Source organism: Pelobates fuscus, chromosome 3, assembly GCF_036172605.1.
Source record: "Pelobates fuscus isolate aPelFus1 chromosome 3, aPelFus1.pri, whole genome shotgun sequence".
Lineage (NCBI taxonomy): Eukaryota > Metazoa > Chordata > Amphibia > Anura > Pelobatidae > Pelobates > Pelobates fuscus.
In genome coordinates, this window is record NC_086319.1 from 302,314,514 (window position 1) to 302,339,838 (window position 25,325).

The 25,325-nt window shown below is 40.5% G+C and overlaps 1 protein-coding gene across 2 annotated transcripts in view; it reads right to left on the bottom strand.

Annotated features, from left to right (window-relative positions):
* Nucleotides 1–25,325, bottom strand: part of CERS3 (ceramide synthase 3) — a 130,791-nt gene that overhangs the window by 21,639 nt on the left and 83,827 nt on the right. For both annotated transcript variants that reach the window (XM_063448831.1, XM_063448832.1), the window contains exons 3-4: nt 24,688–24,805; nt 6,310–6,428 (exon numbers count right to left, since the gene is read on the bottom strand). In XM_063448831.1, the coding sequence (XP_063304901.1) occupies nt 6,310–6,428; nt 24,688–24,805 (237 nt within the window). The remainder of the gene's footprint in view (nt 1–6,309; nt 6,429–24,687; nt 24,806–25,325) is intronic.

The following is a 25,325-nucleotide window of genomic DNA, read 5'->3' on the forward strand; positions in this document are numbered from 1 at the left end:
CTGGCTGGTTACACAACAATTCTCCAAATAATTTATTGGGTCTGCAGGGAAAAGTTAGCAGATGGTAACTTAACTCCAGTGTGTCCTCTTTCTAACAAGATTACGGCAGCTTGTTGGAATGGCTTCATCCTGTTCTGAAATTAAGGTTGATTGCTCTCCTGTTGATTGGTAATTATTGTCCCTAGTGGTTTCATGCAGCCTCTAATTACACTATATTAAAGCTGAAGCCCTTAAAGTTGGCTAGTCTACTGGAAAGATTTTCTTCCAGACACCCTTCCACATGATGACTCCTTGCAGGATAAGTCTTCACGGAATCAGCGTATGGTGTGTTGGTCCCACCCAGATCATGCACACAATCTATATTGTTATGCTTTACCCAACTAAAAGGGAATACTTTCTCTGGAAATTCTACCATATAACTAGTGTAACTTTTATTTCCACCTAATGATCTGTTGAAATTATATTAAAATTGTGCAAATGACATCACAATCCAATTCAATCCAGACACACATTGCAAATAAGGAGAAATAGAAATATTGTTTAATTTCTGTAAATGACATAATTTATAACAACAACTGACAGTGTGCCAAGATGGAGGCATCAGTTGCTGTATAAAGAGAGCTTTTCTGTATTTGTTTTTAGCTTTTCCGACTTCACAAATATGCATGTTAATGTAAGTATTAAGTAAACATACTATAAAAATCGTGAGAACAGACAGTTCCCATTTAAAAGTTTTTCTCTTGCTAAAACTAACAAGTGTTTTTGTGTTTGTTATTTTAAATAAAATATACACATAAAGGGAGCACAGACGTGTACAAAAAGCAATGTTCGGTTGCCACAATTTAGCCGTAACTTCTTCTGTCATGTCCTTCAGAGCAAGAATCCTTTGTTTTGTGGTGTTTCTAAACTGCTGAATCATTGGCAAGGCCATTAAAACGCTTCAGGCACCATCTCGGAATGAAGTTACTCTGTAATTACCCAGCATTAATCTAAAAATGGCACCGTACATGTGGTCTCTGGCACAAAATCAATATTATTTTATTTTTAAGGTATGCCCAGTACACTATGTGGTTCAATATTGATACGGACAAAATTTTGACCACCACCCCCCCAGTGCCTATTACTTTTATTCATGTTTTATGTTTTATCATAAAGGGACCGATAAATTTTATTTTAGGATCTCTTATTATATAGAACTGTTCTAACATACCCCTACAATATTCTAGAGGGGCAGATTCACTAAGGGCTGGCATTGTTATCTGCATTCTATTTTGAGAAGTTGGGAAATTCTTTTTGTGTTTCAGCTGCTGGTACCTATTTTATACCTATAGTATTAATTTTTTCACTATATTGTTTTGTCTACAGATTGGACAGCCCTAGGTCAGTTGTTCCAACAGACGGCTTATCTGTATAGACGTTGTTTTATTCATTTAATGCTCTCTTTTTTTCAGTTTATTTTAGTACCTGCCATCAGGGCCGGATTAACATAGGGGCTGATGGAGCTACAGCTCCAGGCCCAGGCCCATGGAATAGGCTCACTTACACACTACTCTTAGGTTTGCCACCTGACTGGTATTTTACTGGCACAGCCGGTATTTGAGGCTGCCTGGCCGTGCCGGTATTGCAGTAATACCGGCAATACAAATGCAGGTATTTTTCTCAGAATAAATGGAGATTACTCTGCAATATCAGCACCGGCCAGTAAGGGTCAGTGTGTGTGGAGAGAGGCAGGGATAGGAAGTTACAGCATATCCCTGCCTCTCTCTACTACTCACTGATCCGTGGGGGAGCAGCAACACAGCACAGTGTCCAGACAGCAGCTCTACAGCTCCGGTAAGTGAGGGATGGGGGGAAAGGCAGCAGGGACACATGAGGACACAGACACTAGGGGACACATGAGGACACAGACACTAGGGGACACATGGGGACACAGACACTAGGGGACACATGGGGACGGGGAGACAGACACATGGGGAGACAGACACATGGGGAGACAGACACATGGGGAGACAGACACATGGGGAGACAGACACTAGGAGACCTGGGGACACTGAGACACTAGGGGACACATGGGGACGGGGAGACAGACACATGGGGAGACAGACACATGGGGAGACAGACACATGGGGAGACAGACACTAGGAGACCTGGGGACACTGAGACACTAGGGGACATATGGGGACACAGACACTAGGACACATGGGGACACAGACACTGGGAGACCTGGGAACACTGAGACCCTGGAAAACATGGGGACACAGACACATGGGGACGCTGTGAGACATAGGGACATTGGGAGACACTGAGACATTGGGACACGGAGACACTATGTCCCCATGTGTCTGTGTCCCCAAGTCTCCCAGTGTCTGTGTCCCATGTCTCTCAGTGTGCCTAGTGTACCCATGTGTCCCTATATGTCCCAGTGTCCCCATGTCTATGTCCACAACTGTCCCCGTGTCTCCCAGTGTCCCCAAGTGTCTGTCTCCCAGCCAGTGTCCCTTAGTCTCCCAGTGTCCCTTAGTCTCCCAGTGTCCCTTAGTCTCCCAGTGTCCCTTAGTCTCCCAGTGTCCCTTAGTCTCCCAGTGTCCCTTAGTCTCCCAGTGTCCCTTAGTCTCCCAGTGTCCCTTAGTCTCCCAGTGTCCCTTAGTCTCCCAGTGTCCCTTAGTCTCCCAGTGTCCCTTAGTCTCCCAGTGTCCCTTAGTCTCCCAGTGTCCCTTAGTCTCCCAGTGTCCCTTAGTCTCCCAGTGTCCCTTAGTCTCCCAGTGTCTGTGTTCCCATGTCTCTGTGTCCCTTGTGTCTTAGTGTCCCCAAACGTTTCAGTGTCCCCATGTCTCCCAGTGTCTGTGTCCCTAGTGTCTCAGTGTCCCCATTTCTCCCAGTTTCCCTAAATGTCTCAGTGTCCCCGGGTCTCTCAGTGTCACCATGTCTTACTGTGTCCCCAGTATCCTAGTGACATGGGGACACACAGACATTGGGACACTGGAAGAAATGGGGACACTGGGAGACTAGGGGACTGGGCGACATGGGGACACTGACACTGTGCTACATAGGGACACTGAGACACTGGGTGACTTGCAAGACTGAGACACTGGGAGACGGAGACACTGGGAGCAATCCATCTATACAGCAGAATCAAACTGAGTAGTTTGTTGGTGATTTTACAGAATGTCACTCCTTGTGATTTACATCATGTGATGTCACGCATAACTAATTGATTATACAAATGATTAAGGCTGGTATTTTTTTTTTCAAGAAAGGTGGCAACCTTAACTACTCTTCACATACTCTTGCTTAAAGGAGCACTATAGTGTCAGGAACACAATCATGTATTTCTGACCTTGTTATGTTAAAACCAGCACCCTGAACCCTTCTTGCCTCCTTAAATATAGTTAAATATTACTGGTATTCAAGTCTGCAGCTGCTGGCTCTGCCTCTGAACTGACTGTCTGCTGACATCATCAGAAGTGGTGGTCTGAGCAAATTACAATACTTCCCCATAGGATTGGCTGAGACTGTCAACTAGGCAGATCAGGGGCAGAGCCAGCACAAGTCCAACATAGCCCTGGCCAATCAGCATTTCCTCAAATATAAACTTAATCAATGCATCTCTATGAGGAAAGTTCAGTGTCTGCATTCAGGGGGTGGAGACACTGAATGGCAGTGCTGCACACTAGGCAGTACGGCCCCAGGAAGCACCTCTAGCAGCCATCTAAGGAGCGGCCAGTGGAGTTATTTTCTCTGAAAAGACAGTGTTTACTGCATAAAGCCTGAATGGAATGATTCTACTTACCAGAACAAATACAATAAGCTGTAGTTGTTCTGGTGACTATAGTGTCCCTTTAAGTTTGGAAGCTTAAGAGGGATGTATGGGAACAAAACTTGTGTGGACTGGATGACAAAATTAGTTTAGGTAATGCAGACGTTGGTCTCTCTAACACTGTGGCATGTCCCCTTTTTTCTACACTCACTACATACACCTTTTCTCTGTCTCAGACTATATACCAGGAACTTCTGCCTGCTAGTAAGAAGGTAAGGAGACTAGTGGACCAGCGAGTGCTAGGGGACAGTCCTTAGAAAGCATGGAGTGAGCGCATCATTAGACGCATTTATGTCAAGCTCAGGGTGCTGCCTGCATAGTATGCCCTTAGTTGGACAGCCTGCAGGATTGGCAGGCAGCCTGACATGCATTCATGCCAGTCTGACCTTCCAATTCTTTGGACAAACATGCCCCCTTTTTGGGCAGGTTCACCCTTTTGGCAGGTCTGGTCAAGTGATTTGCGCCAGTGGCACACCCTTTTACCCCACCCTGCTTCACTGGACACTGCTGTTAGGGGTTATGGATTTACTTGAAAGATAAAAGCATAAATTAGAGAGAGATTAGCATAGAGTATGTGTTTTCTTAAAGTTGCATCCTATGAGGTTCCCTCCAGCACCATCTCCATCAGATACACAATGCTTGGGAGGTATGACTGTTTTAGTGTTTTTGGTCAATAAGATTCCGTAATTAGGCCCAACATTATCAGCACCAGGCCCACTGTGCTCTTAATCCGGCCCTGCCTGCCATTATGTGCTTTCTGTAAAATGCAAGGCTTTTGCCGCAGTAAATCTCATCGGACAGCTCCCATAACCTTTACATTTAGATATGAATGTATTTCAATGTATCATTTCATATAAAGGCTGATCATATAAATGCGGCATGATTTCTTGTTTTTTGTGTGCATTCTAATCATAGTATACATATAATATAGCTGGTTCCATACATGCACAATTAAGCTGTGTAACTTATTTCTCCCTGTTAAATGAGTGGTCAAGCAGTCAGGGTGCCATATTTCTGCCAGCCAAAGTGAGTCTTGTGGGAATAGAGATGACGCATAGTTTATTTTCTAAGCCCTGAGTTATTTGCAGTAACAGAACACAGCATTGGGAAAGCTGTGCTGATTCAGAGGTTTGAGAACTGACAGGCTACAGCGTACTAGAAGGGTGTGGTCCGTCAGTCTCTGCACATTGAGTGCCACAGCAGTCAGTCCCCTTTGTGTTATCCAAACACAGCACCTCTCACACTGTATACAAATTACACAGAGCTGAGATTTGTAACTTTATCACATGCAAATAATGGAAAGTGTCTTGGAGGGCCTGCTCTGCTTACGTTCAATGTAAATCAGGCAGACACAGTCTGCTCAGAAAAAGGAATCTGAGTGAAATATTCTGCATGTTTACAGATACACAGCAAGACAGCAAGAGGTGCTGCTCACCACAGATCAAGTAAAGAACATGCACTATAAGATTTACAACAGGAAAATTACTAAAATCAGACTTATGAAAACATTCTAATAAAAAGGAGACTGGAGATTATGTTTTAAAATGATTTACATTTTTCTATTACATATTTTTATTTGGGGGGTGGGGAACAGGGGTATAATGTGAGTTATGGTATATTTGGCATTTGAGCTCCTTTAATTTAAGACAGGGCAACCTTCCGTTCCACCCCAGATGTTGTGGACTACATCCCCCCCATAATGCTCTTAGACCCATAATGCTGACAAAGCATCATGGGAGGGGTAGTCCAAAACATCTGGAGTGCCGAAGGTTGCCTATGCCTGATCTAGGGTCAGTACCAGCACATATAGTGGTGGAAGTTACATTCCTGAGCTGCAGCTTGCATTCAGCCCCTCTCCCTTTATTGATATGCCAGGAGAGGTGCTGGGCAAAGATTGCCTTCCCAGGATCCTTTCCAGACACCAGTAATCGAGGAAGTAATGGAATCAGTTACAAAAAGCAGCAGGTTAAGGGACTATCAACTTTCATTAAGATGCCATCATTTTCATCCTGACTGTCTGGTTAGAGGACAATACTCTTCAAAATCAATGGTTTTCAACCAGTGTGCCATAAACATAGTAACTTCAGAATTGTGGTAGCTTGAATTCAGTGTTTAAAATATATGTTTGTTTGTTTTTTTTTGTTTGTTTTTTTTAAAGCCTCAACATGAAGTATGATTTTTTAATTAAAGCTAAAAAGTCAGTTTGGGTAGAAGTATGAATGTGAAATTAATAACGTGCGGATGAAGGTATAATGTAAAAAGGTGTGCCTTGAAAAGTTTGCTCTCACTGTAGTTTATCTTGTTTCAGAAAAAGCTGGGATCCACTGCTCTATGTTGTAAAATATAGACTTGTCCTCAGATGCAGTGTACTTTAATTCCTGTCGATTATGACCGATGTTGTAATTACACTGATGTTTTATGAAAACTGTGCCATTGAAGCATCACTATGACATTTTTAACTTAGCATCTCTAGTATCATTTTACATCCTTACCAGGATTCCTGGAACTTTTTCATCACTGCAGGCCGATCCTGATTTCGCCGCCTCCGGAACCAGCGTTCCACCTGAATAGAAGTTCGGTTGATCTTTTTTGCCAAACCATAGACCTCTGTCTGTGAAAAGAGAAATTACATAATTCACATTTATCTAAAAATACTCCATCAACAGTTTGTGGCTACAGACAAATTTTTAATTTCATGTAAGATTTCATTTATTAAAGGGACACTATAGGTTAACAACGTAATTTGAATACATTTTACACCGTTTCACCTGACTAATTAGCTGCAATTTTTTTCATTTCCTATTCTGTATAGTTTTTGCAAAATAAAGAAATAGAAATAAATGTTATAAAGCATTTTACATATTAACTTTGCATTCTTTTTCTTACTTCTACCCCATTCTAAAATATTTCTTTCTTCTTAGTTACTTATTGTATGTGTGTACGGTGTCATTTCTACCCTTCTCTCAGGTAAATACTTCTTTCAATCATTGGATGCTGAAAAGGTATTTAACAGAGTTGAATATTTTAAAGATCTTAGCGGTTTACAATTTCTCTTTGGGCAAAAATGGCAATCTACAAATGATTCCAGGGTGAAACTCATAGAATTACGTTCGCTGTTGGAATGGAATGAAGCAAGGGTGCCTGCTTTCTTCCGTCCTAGTTTTCCCTTTCTCTTAAATCACTTTTATATTAAAATCAGATGAATCTGGAGATTTCATTGTTTGAAACGAGCCACTACTATACAGTGTCTCAATGGGGAGGGCATGCTTTCTACCGCATGTGGTGGAATGGATCATTCTCAACAAGGGTGAAACGGGAATAGGGGATTGCCTTAATAAACCAACACCGAGAATGACTCCTACTCAGTGTGAGAACACATTTCTGAGCAAACATTACACTTACTGCATGGAGGGTGCACCAAGTCCCACTTTATAGTCCAGTGTTATATAAAAGTTGTGTGGCACAGGGGGTAAAAAGATCTTTATCAATGTACACCAAGATATTTCTGCCTTAGATGGATTATGTGAAAATGAAAAGTAAGTGGGTATTTGAGCAACAATTTAGAAACTGTTGGTATACAAATTGCTCCACCATTATTAGCTCTCCCTCTGTCCTAATTTCCTTTCTCTACTGGCTTTTGTTTCCCCAATAGCTACTACTTTCTACCCCAACTCTCCCATGCAATCTATATATTTTCTAAAAACACAAGGTGCTATTCTTTCATTATACGCTTGTATACTGAAGTAAGCTAAGCGAGGAGAGGGGGAGTGAAAAGAAGAGAATATAGTGCCCCTCTGGAAATGAAACCTATATTTGCAGTCATTCAAAGAACAGGAGCAATTTTGTTTAAATATTATGATAATGTTTTTGGAATCCATCTTAAGTGACATCTATATACACTCTACTCTCAACTGCCAACATTCTTTACTAAGAAGCTTTGTACCATGTGGTAGGTGTTGATGTCATGAGCTGTGATATATTAGCCCTTCCACATACACATTTTGGGTAAAATATATAATTAGAAAGCCACACATTCCTGTATAATGAACAAGTGACTTTTGTCAGCTAAATCTTGTACACAACATATAGTCATTAAACCACATTTATGTGGAAAGGTTGTAATCATAGCTTTGACATTTGCGATAGCTGGCTACTCTGCTTCTTAAAGTTAAATATTGAACGTCATTACCATATCATTACACAAAGAGTATGCTTTCATACGTTTCATTGCGGCTACTGTATTGCAAATTGTTGTTTTTGGTTTGATTTTTGTTTTTTTAAATAACAGTATAGGATTTTTTTGTTTGAAGGTCCCATGTAAAGGCTGACATTTCAGAAGATGTACCATAAAAACCAAACAATCTTTTTGATATATGAAAGCTCTGTGATTTCGCAGTTCCCACGCGTCTCTTTTTTAGGAACAACAGCCCCTGGAATGGCGGTCTGTCAGAGATGTTATGCAGGCCTCCCAAGTAGTCAATCTAGGTTGACCATGAGCAGAAATGTCCTCCTGCTCTTTTTGGAAGCCCAGAACAGAGTCCAAAATCTGGACTGGCACCTCAAATCCAGGACAAGTATATATTTTTTGTTTCTGCATTGAGTCAATGCATTCCTATAGGGTTTTCTCTGATGCTGGATGTAGTCATGCAGAGCCTGAGGACGTCCAGCATTGTTACTAAAGGAAGCAACTCTAGAGGCTGTCTGGTAGACACTGTACCCAGACCACTTCAATGAGATGAAATGGTCTTGATGCCTATAGTGTCCCTTTAACAAGATGCACAATAGACACAGTGTAAGATAAAATGTTCACATGCAGGAAGACCAGGGTGAAGTCAGCCGTAGTTCATAGGCTCTTCTGGTATGTACATTTTCAGGGAAGGGCAGGCACCTACTGACAAAAACAAAAGGCTTTTTTTGCGCACAAAACTCACAGATCTTTGTATGGATGGTCCTAATCATCCTCAGCATGTGATATATAGATCAGACTGATAAAAGTTGCTTTAAAGTTTATATTCATGTTTTTTTTGTTCATTGGTGGAAGGTCTTGTTTTCTATTACAGAGCCCCTCCTACTCCATTTTTTCTTGCATTCTTAGGAAACTAGTAGGAAGAATGGCATGAAGAAATCAATAAGATCTTTTACCCAGGGTAAGTCAGAGAGCAAAGATGCCAAACATGGGAAATAAAAGGAAATACGAATTGTGTAAAAGCAGGGACTCAAAACAAAAGTCTCTGGATATTTTGGTGGAGGTTTAAGAGGAACATCTGGATGCATGGCGTGGGTGAATTGAGGACAACAGTTAGAAATGTGTAGTACAGCACTGCTTTAGATACACAAGCTAATTTATAAACACTTTTAAACCAGTGTTTTTATTGCCATATAGAACTCTAGAATACTAGAGTTCTTAAAATACAAAAAAAAAAAAGGTATGAAAGACGTAAAGAAATATGTGCATTTCATGAGGACTGTCCCACGTCTAAGCCTTTCATATTCTGGTGTGTTATTTCTCTTTACCATGTGGTAATTTCTCAGTATAGCTACTTATAGGATTGTCAATATCTCTGCAGTCAATTATACAATGTTTTCCCCTGTCAGTCCACTTGTAACCAGACGAGATGTAGTTCTGCTGGATAGCCATCAGGTAATGGTTTGACAATATTGTTTAATGGGTAAGGGAGTGGCTGAATGACAGGCAACAGAGGTTTGTAGTCAATGGAGTATATTCAAAGCAAGGTCTTGTTACCAGTGAGGTACCTCAGGGATCTGTACGTGGACCCATTCTCTTTAACCCCTTAGTGACCAGACCATTTTTTAATTTTCTTACCATTAAGGATCAGGGCTGTTTTTACATTTCTGCAGTGTTTGTGTTTAGCTGTAATTTACCTCTTACTCATTTACTGTACCCACACATTATATACCATTTTTCTCGCCCTTAAATGGTCTTTCTAAAGATACCATTATTTTTATCATTTAACTTCCCATGATTTTTTTTTTTTTATAAAATATGGGGGGGGGGGGGGGGGGGGGAGTAAAAAGAAAAACACAAAACACTTTTTCCGAACTTTCACCTTCAAAATCTGTTACGCATCTACGACCGCCAATTATTTTAAATGATATATATATATATATATATATATACATACACACACACACACACACACACACACACGTGTAATTTTACATTAATAAAAAATACACTTAGTATGAAATATATATATATATATATATATATATATATATATATATATATATAAATTACGTGTATTTTAATTTAATTATTATTTTTAAATTTTTGAAACTTTTTTTTTTTTTTACTTTTTCACCAGCAGGGGGACTGTTCAGGCAGTCCCCCTGCTGGCAGCACTGTGGACACCTTGTGTGGCCATGTAACTGCTCTAAAAGACCCTGGGGGTCCTAAATTGCAGAAGGGGGACTGTCTAGGGTGAGCCCAGACAGTCCCCCTCAGAAGAAGACCGATCACTGGCGGAGGAACTGCGGCGATCGGTAAGTACATGGGAAGGAAGAGGGAGGGTGTTAATTTTTTTATTAAATTTTTTTTTATTTTTGTAAACATTTACTGAGTGCCTAGACCCCTTGAGGCACTCTGTACAGGCAGAGCATTGGAAGCCTGCCTGAAGGCTTCCGATGCTCTGCACTACACTGCCGGGCGCCACGTGCGGCAACCCAAAAGTGATCACTCCGGTGCCCGGCAGTGAGGGGGAGTATTCTACAATGCCTCAATAATACCCTTAGAGCGGCTGGAAGCGATCACAATCACTTCCAGCACTCATTTTGGCCACGGACGTACAGGGTACATCAGCGCTCATTAACGACAGTTTTTTGGCTGACGTACCCCATACATCCGCGGTCACTATGGGGTTAATATTTTAATTAGAGATATTGCAGAAGGTCTTGACGGTAAGGTATGTCTTTTTGATGATGATCCAAAGATATAGAACAGGGTTGATGTTCCAGAAGGGATAAGCCAAATGGCAAATGATTTAGGTAAACTAGAAAAATGGTCAGAGCTATGGCAATTGACATTTAATGTGGATAAGTGCAAGATAATACATCTTGGACGTAAAAACCCAAGGGCAGAATACGGAATATTTGACAGAGTCCTAACCTCTACACCTGAGGAAAGGGATTTAGCAGTAGTTATTTCAGATTACTGAAAGGTAGGCAAACAGTGTATAAGAGCAGCAGGAAATGCTAGCAGAATGCTTGGTTGTATAGGGAAAGGTATTAGCAGTAGAAAGAGGAAAGTGCTCATGCCAGGGCCGACATCAGGTGGTGACAACCATAACAGTTGTCACGGGCCCAGCGGCCCTGCCGCCCAGGCCCCATGTGTAACGGCAAATCTTCTGCCGGTGTAGCTGCACTGGGGTCCGCATGATGATAGAGCCCATCAGGTGGCCCAAGCATTTAGGGCCACGCAATGGGTCCTATATTTTCAGGGGCCCGGTCAGCGCTGTGGCACTTTAAAAAACAAAATGCAGCCACAAGTGCTGCTGGGAGGAAGTGACGGCTGGTCACTTCCTCCCAGCTCACTCCACGCAGGAGAAAGGAGACACAGCCAGGCCGCGAGGAAGGTAGAACCCGAGCCCACACCAACTCTCATCAGCCCCAGCCACCCCCTGCAAAGAAAATGCAAGAAACAGGAGGGAGGCTAAAAAATCAGCTGTGTATGTCTGTTTGTCAGTATGTATGTCTGTCTTAGTATCTCTGTTGGCCTGTTAGTTTGTATTATGTCTGTATGTATGTATCTAGGTCAATATGCATGTGTGTGTGTGTGTGTGTGTGTGTCAATATGTATGTGTATGTCGGTATGTGTATGTTTGTTAGCATGTGTCTGTGTGTCACTATGTATGTCTGTGTGTGTCAGTATATCTTTGGGTGTGTCTGTATCTGTGTCCTTTTTGTATCAGTGCATGTGTTTGTGTCTGTGTATTCCTGTGGGCGGGATATGGAGGCACGCCCCTGGGGGCCCAAACCTTGAACTGTGTTAGGGGCCCCGAAATTTCTGATGGCAGCCCTGACTTATGCCATTGTACAGAGCACTGGTGAGACTTCACTTGAAGTATTATACGCAGTACTGGAGACCGTATCTCCAGAAGGATATTGATATATTGAAGAGAGTTCAGAGAAGGGCTACTAAACTGGTTCATGGATTGCAGGATAAACCTTACAAGGAAAGGTTAAAGGATCTTAACATGTATAGCTTGGAGGAAAGAAGACAGGGGGGATATGATAGAAAAATTCAAATACATAAAGGTAATCAACACAGTAAAAGGAGGAGACTATATTTAAAAGAAGAAAAACTACCACAACAAGAGGACATAGTCTTAAATTAGAGGGGCAAAGGTTTAAAAATAATATCAGGAAATATTACTTTACTGAGAGGAGAGTGGATGCATTGAATAGCCTTCCAATTGAAGTGGTAGAGGTTAACACAGTGAATGAGTTTAAGCATGCGTGGGATAGGCATAAGGCTATCCTAGATATAAGGCCAGGGACTAATAAGAGTATTTAGAAAATTGGGCAGACTTGATGGGCCAACTGGTTCTTATCTGCCGTCACATTCTATGTTTCTATACGGCATTTCACCATGATGTCACAACAGTAATATACGACGTTCTGGGTGGCAAAAGCGTTGCAGTGGGGATGCATTGTCACCATCATGTTTGTGTGAAGAAAAGAAATTTACTACGGCTGTCTTTCCCTGCGCTGTCTTCTAGACCTGTTATATTTGCAGGAAAGGGTTGGATGGTGCTGATTTATAGAACTTTGGTGGAAGAGATCATAGATTGTGATAAGCAGGTGTGTTGTTTTTTTTTGATTGAGGAGATGCATGTTTGGGGGGTCGTGGGTGGTGGGGGGCTCAGGTAGTGTTGAGGGTCTCACGACATGCTGGAGGGTGATTCGGGACTTTTGGTCGTTGGGGGAGCCCAGAGAGGGTTGTGATATTGGCATGGATGCATAGCACCACGGGTGTGCGGGAAGCTGGGGTCCGGGTGGTCAACACACATTGGCACAATTGTTATAAGATCATTTTGTAGGTATACATTTTAGATGTTTGCATCTGTCAGCGCACAGATGTGTACCACGTGTGTTCTCATTTTCGGTCTTTTGTTAAGCGCGGTGTGGTGTGAGAGTGTATTTTGGCCCATGTCTGGTTTTGTTTTGGGCGAGGAGACAGTCGGTTCGTGGAGGCACTGATTGCACTGGGTGGCGGTTGCATTTTTGTTTTTGTGTTTTCCTGGATCCGTCCTTCGTTCTCAGGGACAGCTGCTTGATTCTGGAGGTTAATGGCATGCCGGGGAGGCGTTTGGTGGTCATCACTAGGGGAAATATTAGGTCACAATGTGAATCTCTCCCATAAAAGAGATGGTGGAAGGTATTGCAAGGTCAGATAGTGCAGCTACCATTGACTGGAGATGAAGCCTCATTGGATCCTGGCTAGCCTGGTCTGTGGGATACCCGCTCGTGTTCTGCCACCCGGACGTATCTTGGTGCCTATTGTTTACAAACATTCTGAAATGCTCTATTAGGGGTTGAGTATGCAATGGATGCAGGAAGCTGAATAAGTCACTAGCGCACTGGCGGAACAAGGGGGGGGGGGGGGGGGGGCAATGGGGCAATTGGCCCACCCCCAAAGGCTCTCCCCCCTGCCGGCTAATGCAGGGCTGGCACTATCCAAGCGCCAGCCCTGCAATGTGCCTTCAAGGACCAGAGATCTCCCTCCACGGTCCTCAGGCATACAGGACCCGGGAACTCTGCCGGAAGCTCCTCCGGGTCCTACTCTCGCGAGCACTTAGCATTGCCGCGGTTACCACGGCAATGCTCCAAATCTCGCAAGAGTCCACTCTCACCACCGGACCACCAGAGATCGAGAAATATCCCCACTCCTCCCTCAGTAAAGGTAAGCAGGGAGGAGGGACATAAATCTATTTATTTTTATAATTTTTTTTTACCCTCCTCACCACACATTCACACTCTGCCCCCATACACACATTGCCCAACATACACACACCATCCGCTCTCCCCCTCCCCCCCCCCCACACACACACACCACTGCTCCTATGCCCTAGTACAGTCACTATACACAGGTGTAGTACATCAAAAGAGCAGTTACATATTTGCTTCTATTCTACAAAGCTCATTTCCTGTAAATACAGTTGATGGCTCATTTTGGCTCTCATAACGTTTGACCTTTCCCATAATATTCAGACAACCTAAAAATTGTAAAGTGTAGTTCACAAAGATCTGGGCTGAAAGCTAACACTGCTCTTAAAAAGAGACTATCAATACCCAGACCACTTTTTAAATTAATTATCCCTTTAAGAGTAAGAGTGAAGATTTATGCAAATCCAGCATACGCCTCAAGGAGATATAGATATATATATATATATATATATATATATATTGCTTCATACTACTAAAATTATCATCTTGTGCTTGTTAATATATAAATGGAATTGGCCCGACATTCTGTAAGTTAAAATATCTATCCCCTGGGACTCTGGGAGACTGTTTTAGACTGTTGGAAAAGACACATTTACTTTCCAACTGGGAATATATTTGAAGGGTAGGGACTCTCCAAGTTTTCCTGTGTCGTATCCTGATGCAATGTAAGGGGAACATAGCCTGTCTCTAGCCTTTTATGATTATATTTAATTAAAAACTTCAATATTGTTGTTTTGGCTCCTGTATTAATATTACTTTAAATCCTCATATTTAGGGGAGTTTTTTTTAATGGAGGACAGCTGAGCTACTCTCTTCCGTTTTCGCTTGTCCGCTACTCTGGTAATACAAAAGAATCAGCCAAAATCATCAATATGTCATGCATTATAAATTTCTGAAAGGAAAAGTGATGTCACACAAAATGAAGTTAAATAATACCCTTGGATCTTGGTAAAATTAAACTAAACCTTACTTCTGACCTGTGCACATTGCCATGTGATTTGGACTTTGCGAATTAAGTCATTAGGCAAAAACATGTATATTACAGACCAGTGAATTTGATATCCATACCTTTACCGTGGTAATTTTTCAAATAACGTGAGATGCTATCTTATATATATACAAAGAAATATTTTTATAAGAAACACGTTCATATTCTATCACGAAGCCAGTGAGGACATAAGAAGTTTACTTTTAGCTGCACTTCACCCTTAGTATTATGACTAACCATTTTATATTACCCTTCTTAAAACTAAAACAAGACCAAGCTAAACTAGTGAGGATGTTACTCTCAAAAGTTCTGGCTCGGCTGCCCTTTATTTTAATGGGTAAAAACGCAAAACTGACTTTTGGATTTTAATTTACCTTATAACCTAGCCAGTTTGTTTGTTTTTTGGTTGTTTTTTTTTGTTGTTTTTTTTTAAATTCTTTATTGACATATATGACAGGTATTGCGTATGTGCACATTTCAGTTTTGTTGAATATTAACAGTAAAAACATTTGCGTTCGTCAACACAGCTCTGTTCATCTGCAATATATTAGTTACTATAGGACTATTTCGTATTCTCCGCACGTCAGCACAGGTTTTGCTGTACCCTCATACCGTCCTTCCCACCGTATCTAAGGTGCTCTCTTTATGTTTGTGGCATATGGCTGTATTGCCCTTCTGGGAATCTAAGGTGCACCCCTTGCGAGTTAATCGGATCCCTGGGTACCTTACCCGGCTCATTACCCGGCTGTTGTTGTTGGTTGGAGATCTCATTAGCTATGTTGTCCTGCTTTTATTCCTGCAGATGACCGGGCTGTGTTCTAAAAAAGGCATATGTGAGTAAGAGAAGGAGAAGCAGAACGGGGTTTCACTATAGCGAAACCTTGTTTTTTTTTTTTTAAGCAAAAGTGTTGGGGTAGTCCGTATGCTGCTTCTGATGAGGATGTCCTTGTTCGGTGATCGTGTCAGGAGAAAATAAAACTAGTGTGCATTATATCACTGCCAGTGGAAGAAAACATAAATACAGTCTTAATGCAATCCATAAGATAGGTGGGTGTGGGATAGCACATACCACCAACAATATCAAATAGAATAGTGTGACAAGATGCTTTATTTTTAAAAAGTGTTAAAAAGACACAGATTTTATTACGGCATAAAGCCTGGAAACCCTGTCAACTATAACCAGGACCCTAGCCTCAAAGAACTCAGAATAATTACTGTTCTGTTGAGTAGATGCAGGCACCAATTTGCAGGTTATACTCAATCATTCAAAAAATGCAGATAGAGGATAGGTTATCTTTTTTTACCTGATCTACAGAGCATCTACGGGGCAGATTGCTCCATTGCACTATTCCAGGGCTAGGCAACTTTCAGCACTCCAGGTGTTGTGGACTATATCTCCCATAATGCTGGCAAAGCATCAATTAAGATGTAGTCTAAAACATTTGGAGTTCCGAAGGCCAACTAACACTGCACTAGATCATCTCAAGACATCTATAGATATTCCCACAAACATCTGGTGTTATTTTAGTAAAAGTGGTCCTGAAATTAAGGTCTCTATCACTATTGAAACAATGGTGGAGGCAAACAGAGGTTCAGGTACTCAATTGCTGATAAGATGTAGCTTTATTTAGTCAAGGTATAACCACTTTCAGTTTTGGAAACAGACCTATCTCAAGTCCCAATTGTTTCCAGCCTCTAAGCTCCTTCCTTCACACAGGGAAGTTTAAAATAAATAATATGAACAACGGTTAAAGTTAAAATACTACATAATACACAAAGTGCTCTTTGCTTATAAATACTATAAAGTGCAACAAAGTGTATAGTAGTTATATACAATAAAGTGGATATTTTATTGTAAGCAGCAAGACCACAATATAGGTACTCTCCACCCTATTTTGATAAATAGAAAATAGTGACTATCTGTTCTAATAAGAACGAATAGTGACAAGTGGGGAGCACTAAAATAAGCTTGAAAGTTTACCCTGAAATGTTAAGCTATACAGTCAAGATGAAAATTGAACATAATAGACATTCCAATCATATAGGCTTAGATGTATGATGGTAAAGCAAGATGCTCCTTCTTGGGTGGATAGGATATCCTCGTATATAGACAAAAAAGAAGGGAAGGGGAATACAGCCAATCCTGGTGCATTAACTCTTACAATACAAGAGTGAGTAAAAAACACACAGTGGCTTCTTAGGTGCCCTAGACCTGGCACCTAGTATAGCAGCATATGTATCATTAAAGGAGATACAACCCTTCTTTGGCAGCAGCAATGTAGAATATTCCAAAGGACAACATTTCCAGATTTGATGCAATTTATTGAATAAACAAATTAAAATAAATAGATATAAGTAAACTTTAAAACTTATCTGCTTAATGTGGAGTCCGAGACGTGTTTCGCCGTTCCGGCTTTATCAATCGGTATACTGAGTGCTGCTGCTTCCAGGTTTAAATATCTCACCAAGTCCCTTGATTGGTTCAACAACGCCCGTGATATTACCAATCACGAGCGTTGTTTGGGATGGGTGTATAACTTTCCAGCTGTAATCTGACCAGTCTTCATGCAGTCTAACTTCCGATATTCCATGCTGCTATACTAGGTGCCAAGTCTAAGAAGGTGAGAGGCCACCGTGTGTTTTTACTCACTCTTGTATTTTCAGAGTTAATGCACCAGGATTGGCTGTATTCCCCTTCCCTTCTTTTTTGTCTCTTTATATACGAGGAAATCCTATCCACCCAAGAAGGAGCATCTTACTTTACCATCATACATCTAAGCCTATATGATTGGAATGTCTATTATGTTAAATTTTCATCTTGACTGTATAGCTTAACCTTATTTTAGTGCTCACCACCTGTCACCATTAGTTCTTATTAGAACAGATAGTCACCATTTTCTAAAATACCACGTTTCACTTTAGAGCAGGGGTAGTCAACCTGGTCCCTACCACCCACTAGTGGCTGGTTTGAGATTTCAGTTGGGCGGTGGTGGGTTCTGCAGAAAATGATGACCGTGGACCAAGGCTGGCAGGGGAGATAATTTTGTCTCCCCTGCCGGCCCATGCTGAGCCAGCCTTGCTGTAAGCCCTCTTGGGCTTGTGAGGAGATCAAAGATCTCAATCAACAGGCTGGTTGGAGCGTTGCTGCGTGTTTTCATGGCAATGCTCTGATCTGTGCTTGCAGGAGGACAGGAGAGTCAGCCTGCAGCCAGAGGAGCTGCAGGCTAAAGTGAACATGCCACCACTGGACCACCACCCCCCCCCCCCCCCCCCCCCAGTAAAAGGTAAGAGGAAGGGAGGGGGAGACATTAAGATAGATTTTCACATCTCACCCACCTACAGACAGCATAGACCCTATGCACCCTTCAAAGACAAATCCACACTACACCCTTCACACACACACACACACACACTGTCCCCTCACACAGACTTCACCCTTCACATGCACTACCCTCCCTTACACACGCAGAATGACTGACACACACACACTGCACCCCTCATCTACACAATGCACCTTAAAAAGAAGAATAGAATACAATAAATTTAAGTCCATGTTTTAAAAAAAATAAAAATAATACACTTTAAAAAAAAACAAAAAACACTTGCGCTATAAAATTAGTTACTGCGGCACTGGTGGGCAGTAAGGAAATGTTACCATCAACGAAGCTACAAAAGTGGGCGGTAGGTATTAAAAGGTTGACTACCCCTCTCAAGAGTAAAGATAAATCATACTGCTAGATTTCTGGAGCAAATCAGCCACTGGTACTAAGCTGGTGTCTAGAACAAAAGGTAAACTAATTACAGGTTTCTTGCCCCATTACAATAAATAGAACATGTTTGGTTTATTTACTAAACAGTGAATTGCTTGTGGTTAATTTCAACCTGAACCATCAATATTATGGCCAATATAAAGGGTGTTTGAGGATTTTCCTGTTGTGTAGGATTTGGGAGTTCTTTTTAACAAACATTTTCAAATGTGGTTTTATTGCATCATAATTGACTGTTCTGTGAAATTGTAACAACTCTCAAACAGGACATTACACCTGTTTCCAGGTTCCCACAGCTTTGACCAAACACTGCTTAGGTCAACACATAGTTAAACAGATTTGTTGCCTACATTGTTTTGCCTTACTTGACGTTTATAGCTTGAAGGCAATCTAACTCGGCACTTTGAATAAAAGGGTTGCAATGTATATTATGGGATCTTTGAGGACATGGTGCTTGGTCTATTATATATAAGTACCGTATATGTAAACCTATTGAACCATTTTACTCTAGCATCTTAAATTATACTTAACTGCAAAATTTGTTAGCCCTTATTATGAATTAGCCATTAGCCTGGGAGATGGCGCCAATTCCATTCAGATATGAACTGGGGGGGCAGGCGGGCGGGGGGGGGGGGGGGAAACAACCACACCAACTCAATTTACAGGTTTACATATTATTAGGGTAGCCAAATATATAGATTAACCCATTCACCATCAATGTCTACACATGTCTTCACTTTCGATTCATATTGCACTCCAATGCAAACCATAATATATTACCAAAAAAAACACATGCTTTAGTTTTTACTCCTGTGCTGATTTTACCCAGCTGAGAATTGAACGCCTCTTGTAGAGCTTTGGCAAGTCCTGATAAGTTCTGATTCTGTCTCTGTGGTGGTCTGTCCTCTACAGGCAGTCTAATACCAAGGACTCCTTATGAAGCTGTGTTTGGTCTGTTATGCATTAAGCACAGTGTAATTGATTTTTGTCAAACTGTCTCATTGTGGCCAATTTATGGCTCATAGAATGGTTGTATCTTTTTAATAGAGCGGGGTTAACCTACATCACTATTGGAAGCACAGTTTTTTTTATTGCCAAACGTGAATTATGTTCGCTTCCATGTTTATGTTTAATCTCAAAACTGGAGTTTGCCATAAATAATAGTATTCAAGAAAAGTAGAGATTTTAGATGAAAGGCAAACCAGGTTCTCTTTTGATAACCCTAATGGAAGAGTTTCTTACAGGACGGGACACCTAAAATAAAGCTAGCAAATTCAAGAGGCTTGTTTTGATAAGCAGTTGCACAACAGAATCAAAAGAAATGCCTTGCTTAACAGAAAACCCATTTAAAATCCTGTCAACCCTAGGAAGACATTGTAATGGTATACACAGAGGCAAATCTCAAACAACACAACTGTGACCGAAATAAACATGGCAAAAATCATTATTGCCTTTTAAAATAGATGATCCTGTGCTATAATCAGAGACAGCTTGTGTCACAGTGTCATTGTGTGTGAAGACAAAAAGGTTCTGTCTCTGAACAGTGACAATAGGCAATGCCATCAAGTCACAAGGAAGACCACATTGTAGAATGCTCTGGATAGACACAAGACTGTAGTTTAGTAACTGGGTTTTTGTCCCCTGTTACACAAACAATGTGTGCATTTTTTGCAAACATTTGTGGCTTGTTTGAGAAAACAAAGGAAAAAAAATATTTACCTGGTTATTAAATAGGTCAAGAGATTATTATTGACAGAGAACATTGGTGCTATAAATAAAAGTAATACGAATTATTGCCCATCTTGTACATACTAATTAGATCAACTTTGAAAGAATGAATATGGTTGTCCATAATAGAACCTATGATCCCGAGGGTTGCATTAGTACTACTGTTGGTTTGTCACAAAACATTGCCCACACCTAGAGAACCACCAGCTAGTACTGTTGAGATAAGGCAGCATTTCTGAATTCATTTGGTTTCCACAAAACTCTCAACCAACTATCTGCATGTCAGCAGTTATACGAATATAAGGAAGACCATTTCACACATTTTCTGAAATGCTTGTATCTAAACATCTGGAGATAATGCAACTTCCCCATATTCATTTTCAACAAGCATATTGCCCATTTTTACATGCTTTATCTTGCAGCTTTGTGTTTCACATGTTGGCTTTTTACATTTAAAGGAACCCTCTAAGCACTATAAACACTAGAGCCCACTATAGTAATTATGGTTCCGGGGGTACCCTGCTGCTGTTCCAGTGTATTTTGTCAAACTATTGTGCAGTAGTTACACGGGTCCTGCAGAACACCTGCAGTTATATACCCTTACCATATATCACAGAGTGCAACAGAATGACCCCCTGCATGGCGCTGCTTAACTCAATACAGCTAACCAGTTGCTGCAGGAGATTTCCAGAAGCATGGTATGAACCCAGGTAAGTTGTTAAACCATACTTTACACAAATTACACTGGGACGGTGTCAGAGCACTTCAGCAGACTGTGGTGGTTATGTTGCTTGAAGTGTTAATTTAAATAATAGAGACAAAAGATATGAAGCTCCAAGTCCTCAGAGCAGAAAGTTAGTCAGTCAATCAGGCCACTCTATACCTCTGCCTAGCATTGGTTCATGGGATATGAAGTTCAGATCTAGGCAGAAACTTCTTGAAAAGAAACTGAACGGCTGTCCAGGTTTATATGAGAGGCACATCTATGAACTGTAGTAATGCTGCAGGCCAAGAAATACCTGTATTATAGAGGTGTGGTCTTTCTTTTAACCCCTTAAGGACCAAACTTCTGGAATAAAAGAGAATCGTGACATGTCACACATGTCATGTGTCCTTAAGGGGTTAAAGAAAGTAAAAAAATAAAAAAAATATTACATCTCCTGATCGTAAAGGATCATTTCAAATACCTAAATCAGTTTAATTTTACAAAAAGTGCAGATTTTCAATAAAGTTTGGCACTTTTATAAATTAACCTTGTTACACCCCAGGCTGTTAATCAGACAAACAGTCCTGTTACTGCCAGTCAGTTTAGCTCAGTGAAGCTGCATTAAGAAGTATGTGATTGGACAGTCACAGAAAATCTGAGCTGGAAAAGAAGGGTGGGGGGGTGAGGGGTTGAAATGGGTTCAGACAAGAGATTTTTTTAGCTTTTTTTTTTTAGCTATACCCCACTTTGAAAAAAAAATGCATAAATGACTTCCATGCATGATTTCATTAAGGGAATATCTAATAAGTAGTATTTTTTGTGTTTGAATTTGGGCAGTGGAGTGTTCCTTTTAGTAATTTTGTGCAAAAGTAATGTTGTATGGTTAGTGGGTTAAGGCTCACTAGAAAACAGTCAATTACCAGTAAGGCACATCAGTGATGCAAGTTTCTTAAAGAAATTGAGGCAAAACATATAACTTGCCAGAACATGCACTTACAATTGTATTAGGGCATTAAGTCAGGCTGGAACAAGAGTTCTGGGCTGGTAAATTTCATATCACAGCATCACATCATACAGTATATAATAAATGAATAATAAAATACTTTATTTCAATTAAAGAATAAAAACAATGCATTTCCTTCACTGTGACATACAATTAGGTAACATGCCATAGTCAGTGTGGATAGTGCAAGTTCTACCATGGGCTTGTACCCAAAGACAAACAAAATATCACCAGAGATCCCTAGAGAGGGGGGGATCTCAAGTCCTGGTATATCAAAAAGTTATCATCCTCTCTGTCCATGATTGAACCAAAAGATAAAGTAGACACCTACCAATTAGAAATTTAACTTTCAATTTGACTTAGTATGAGTGAGTATAGTAATATATAGTGTGCAAATCGGTAACATGAATCAAATCATAGATGTCAAAAGGTACAAATTCATATCTCAAAATTATTTAAAAACAATTAGCTGGTCTAGAGAAACAACTTATAAGAACCTAGCTATTGACAAAGGCCTTCCAGTTGAAACGCTGGGATTATCTATACTTGTGCCCGCACCCTAAACATGAGTGGGGTTTTGTGGTGTGCTGTTTGCACCCTGATTTTAATCCTATAATGACTACATGAGCTTCCATTATGCCTTCAATGTACCAGAAGTATCATTCAACTTTGCATAGGTTTAGCTTTAAAGGAACACTGTAGGGTCAGGAAGACACAAGTATTCCTGACCCTATAGTGTTAAAACCACCATTTAGCCAACCTGGTCCCCCTTGCCTCCCAAAATATAGTAAGATCTTATATGTATTCAAGTCTGCAGCTGCCTGCTGACAACATCAGAAGTGGTGATCTGACCAATCACAATGCTTCCCAGTAGGATTGGCTGAGACTGTCAAGGAGGCAGATCGGGGCAGCGCCAGCACAAGCCAAACATAGCCCTGTTCAATCAGTATCTCCTCATAGAGCTGAATTGAATCAATGCATCCCTATGAGGAAAGTTCAGTGTCTGCATGCAGAGGGATGAGACACTGAATGGCAGCACTGCCCCAGGAAGCACCTCTAGCAGCCATCTAGTGGAGTGGCCAGGGCAGTAATCACTAGGCATTAATATAAACACTGCATTTTCTCTGAAAAGACCATGTTTACAGCAAAAAGCCTGAAGAGAATGATTCTACTCACTAGAACAAACCCAATAAGCTGTAGATATCCCTTTAAAACAAGTTCACTCCTTGCAATATTTGTCCTATAACTTCAAAAAATGTGTTGAAATCATGAACATATTGTGCATTGCACCTAGGACTAAAAATGGAACCTATTTGAGTTTTTCTTCTTTAGTTACACATGTGTAGATATTATAAGCAAAACTGAGGAAAAGAAAAAAAAAAAGTTTCCCGCCCCCATGTAATATTTCACTTTTCAAGTTGTGTTATGTATACATTTAGGGTATGAGAAGAAATTCTAACCAGTCTATTCATAAAATCATAAAATGATGTATAATATGTATGGGCACACTGAAAAAAAAAATAAAAAAAAAAATAAGCTCTCTTGAAAATCTTTAGAATTTTTTTTTTATTTTTTTTTAACAATTTAGTAGATATACTCCCAAAATCCACATGCAGACCTTCAGTCTGTGCCAGGGAACACTCCAATCAGAGGCTTAACACTCATTAAGAAGCATTTCTACTGGAGCTGCGGGCATGTATGGGATCACAGTTTGCCTATGCCTCTGCATGAGGTGTACAGTTTATTGAAATGAGGGGGAAGCAGGCGTGCTGCAGCTTGGCACTCCTGCTGCTTCCGTTAGCGCTCTGGAGCTAACAGAAGCGGAAGAAAACCTCCCTGGCTCTCTGAATTAATGTCAAGGTGGAGATTATGTCCCTAAATAGAAAAGTACTGATTTTATTGAAATCTGCACTTTTATAAACGGTTACAAATAGAACAGACTCCACACACATAAAGCACTTCCGCAAGATTAACTTTATTTATCTGGGGTGTTTCTTTAAACAGAAAGTGTTAAATTATGCTGAAAGACATAGCAAATAAGAGCTCAGAAAAGTCCTTAAGGGGTTAAAGAGACGATATTGTTTGCATATATTTTGAAGGACTAACAATACGTCATTGTCGTTCATTTGTTTGTTTGGTACATAAAGATATAGTTTATTCAGAAATGTGTAAATAAGCTACATCCTGCTATCAAATCAACAGGATACCTACATTTAGAGATTAATATTCTGCAGAGTCAACAATTTACAAATGTTTTTAAAATCTATTCCATCTATGTAAATATAATAAACATTATATGAAAACTCCTCTTGGCCCACACATCTGTAGTTTTAAGTTTATCCCAGAGCAGCATACTGTGCTTTGCATGTCTGTACAACATGCAACATGTATAATTTGCACAGTCAAATGATCTCGCTATCGTTACCCACTATTCTAATGTTAGATACTGATTTGACGAATGTTGCTCATTTTTTGTTCTTTTATTAGTTAGTACACGGAGCATGACTGACCTACTGAGCACATTCACCCCATAGCAAAACATCAAGCACTCCTTTGAGTGTTCATTAAATGTAGTGATAGATTAAAAAAATAAAAATAAACTGCCCCTGCGGTCTGACAAAATGTAAACATAGTAAAATGTATTTTCTAAGACATCTGTAGTGATATACTGTGACTTTTGCTCTGTAGTGTGCATCTTTGAAAATAACTTACTTGAGATGGGCGCTTAGAGCACGAGATGTAGAAATCTTCCAAAACTGGATTAACAGAAGCTTTTAGTCGTACTTTGCTCCTTATACCCATGGCTCTGGCCACAGGTATAGCAACAACCCTGCCGAAAGAAAGATACAGATCAAAAATGAGATAAAGATGTCTGTACCAGGATATATAAGCTAGGATCTGCCTAGCAGAGAATTTTACATCTACTGGAGTGCCAAAGGGTAAGCCAGCTCCTAGTAGATCACAATAATAAAATTATTTACAATAGAAACACAAATATGCTGATAATTATTACATACACACACATTCACATGTTATATCAGAAAGTATTTGCTTTGAATTGGAATTATTTTCCCTCTAATGAGTTAATATTTAAGAGATATAATTAGTGTCTTTGTATGGGCTACAGGTGTCTAGCCTAATAAGTTCCCCTGCCATTGCTGAAGGAGACCTGGAATAAAAAAAAAAAAAAAAAAAAATGGAGAATAGTAGTTTTAAAGTAACACTATATAGTGTCGGAAACCGTTATTTTAGAACTATAAATCCAGGTGTCTAGTCCCCCTTTGTGCTGTAATAAGATGATTTTGCCCCCCTTTTCTTCCACGCTGCGCTGTTCTTGCAGCTGTTGGCTC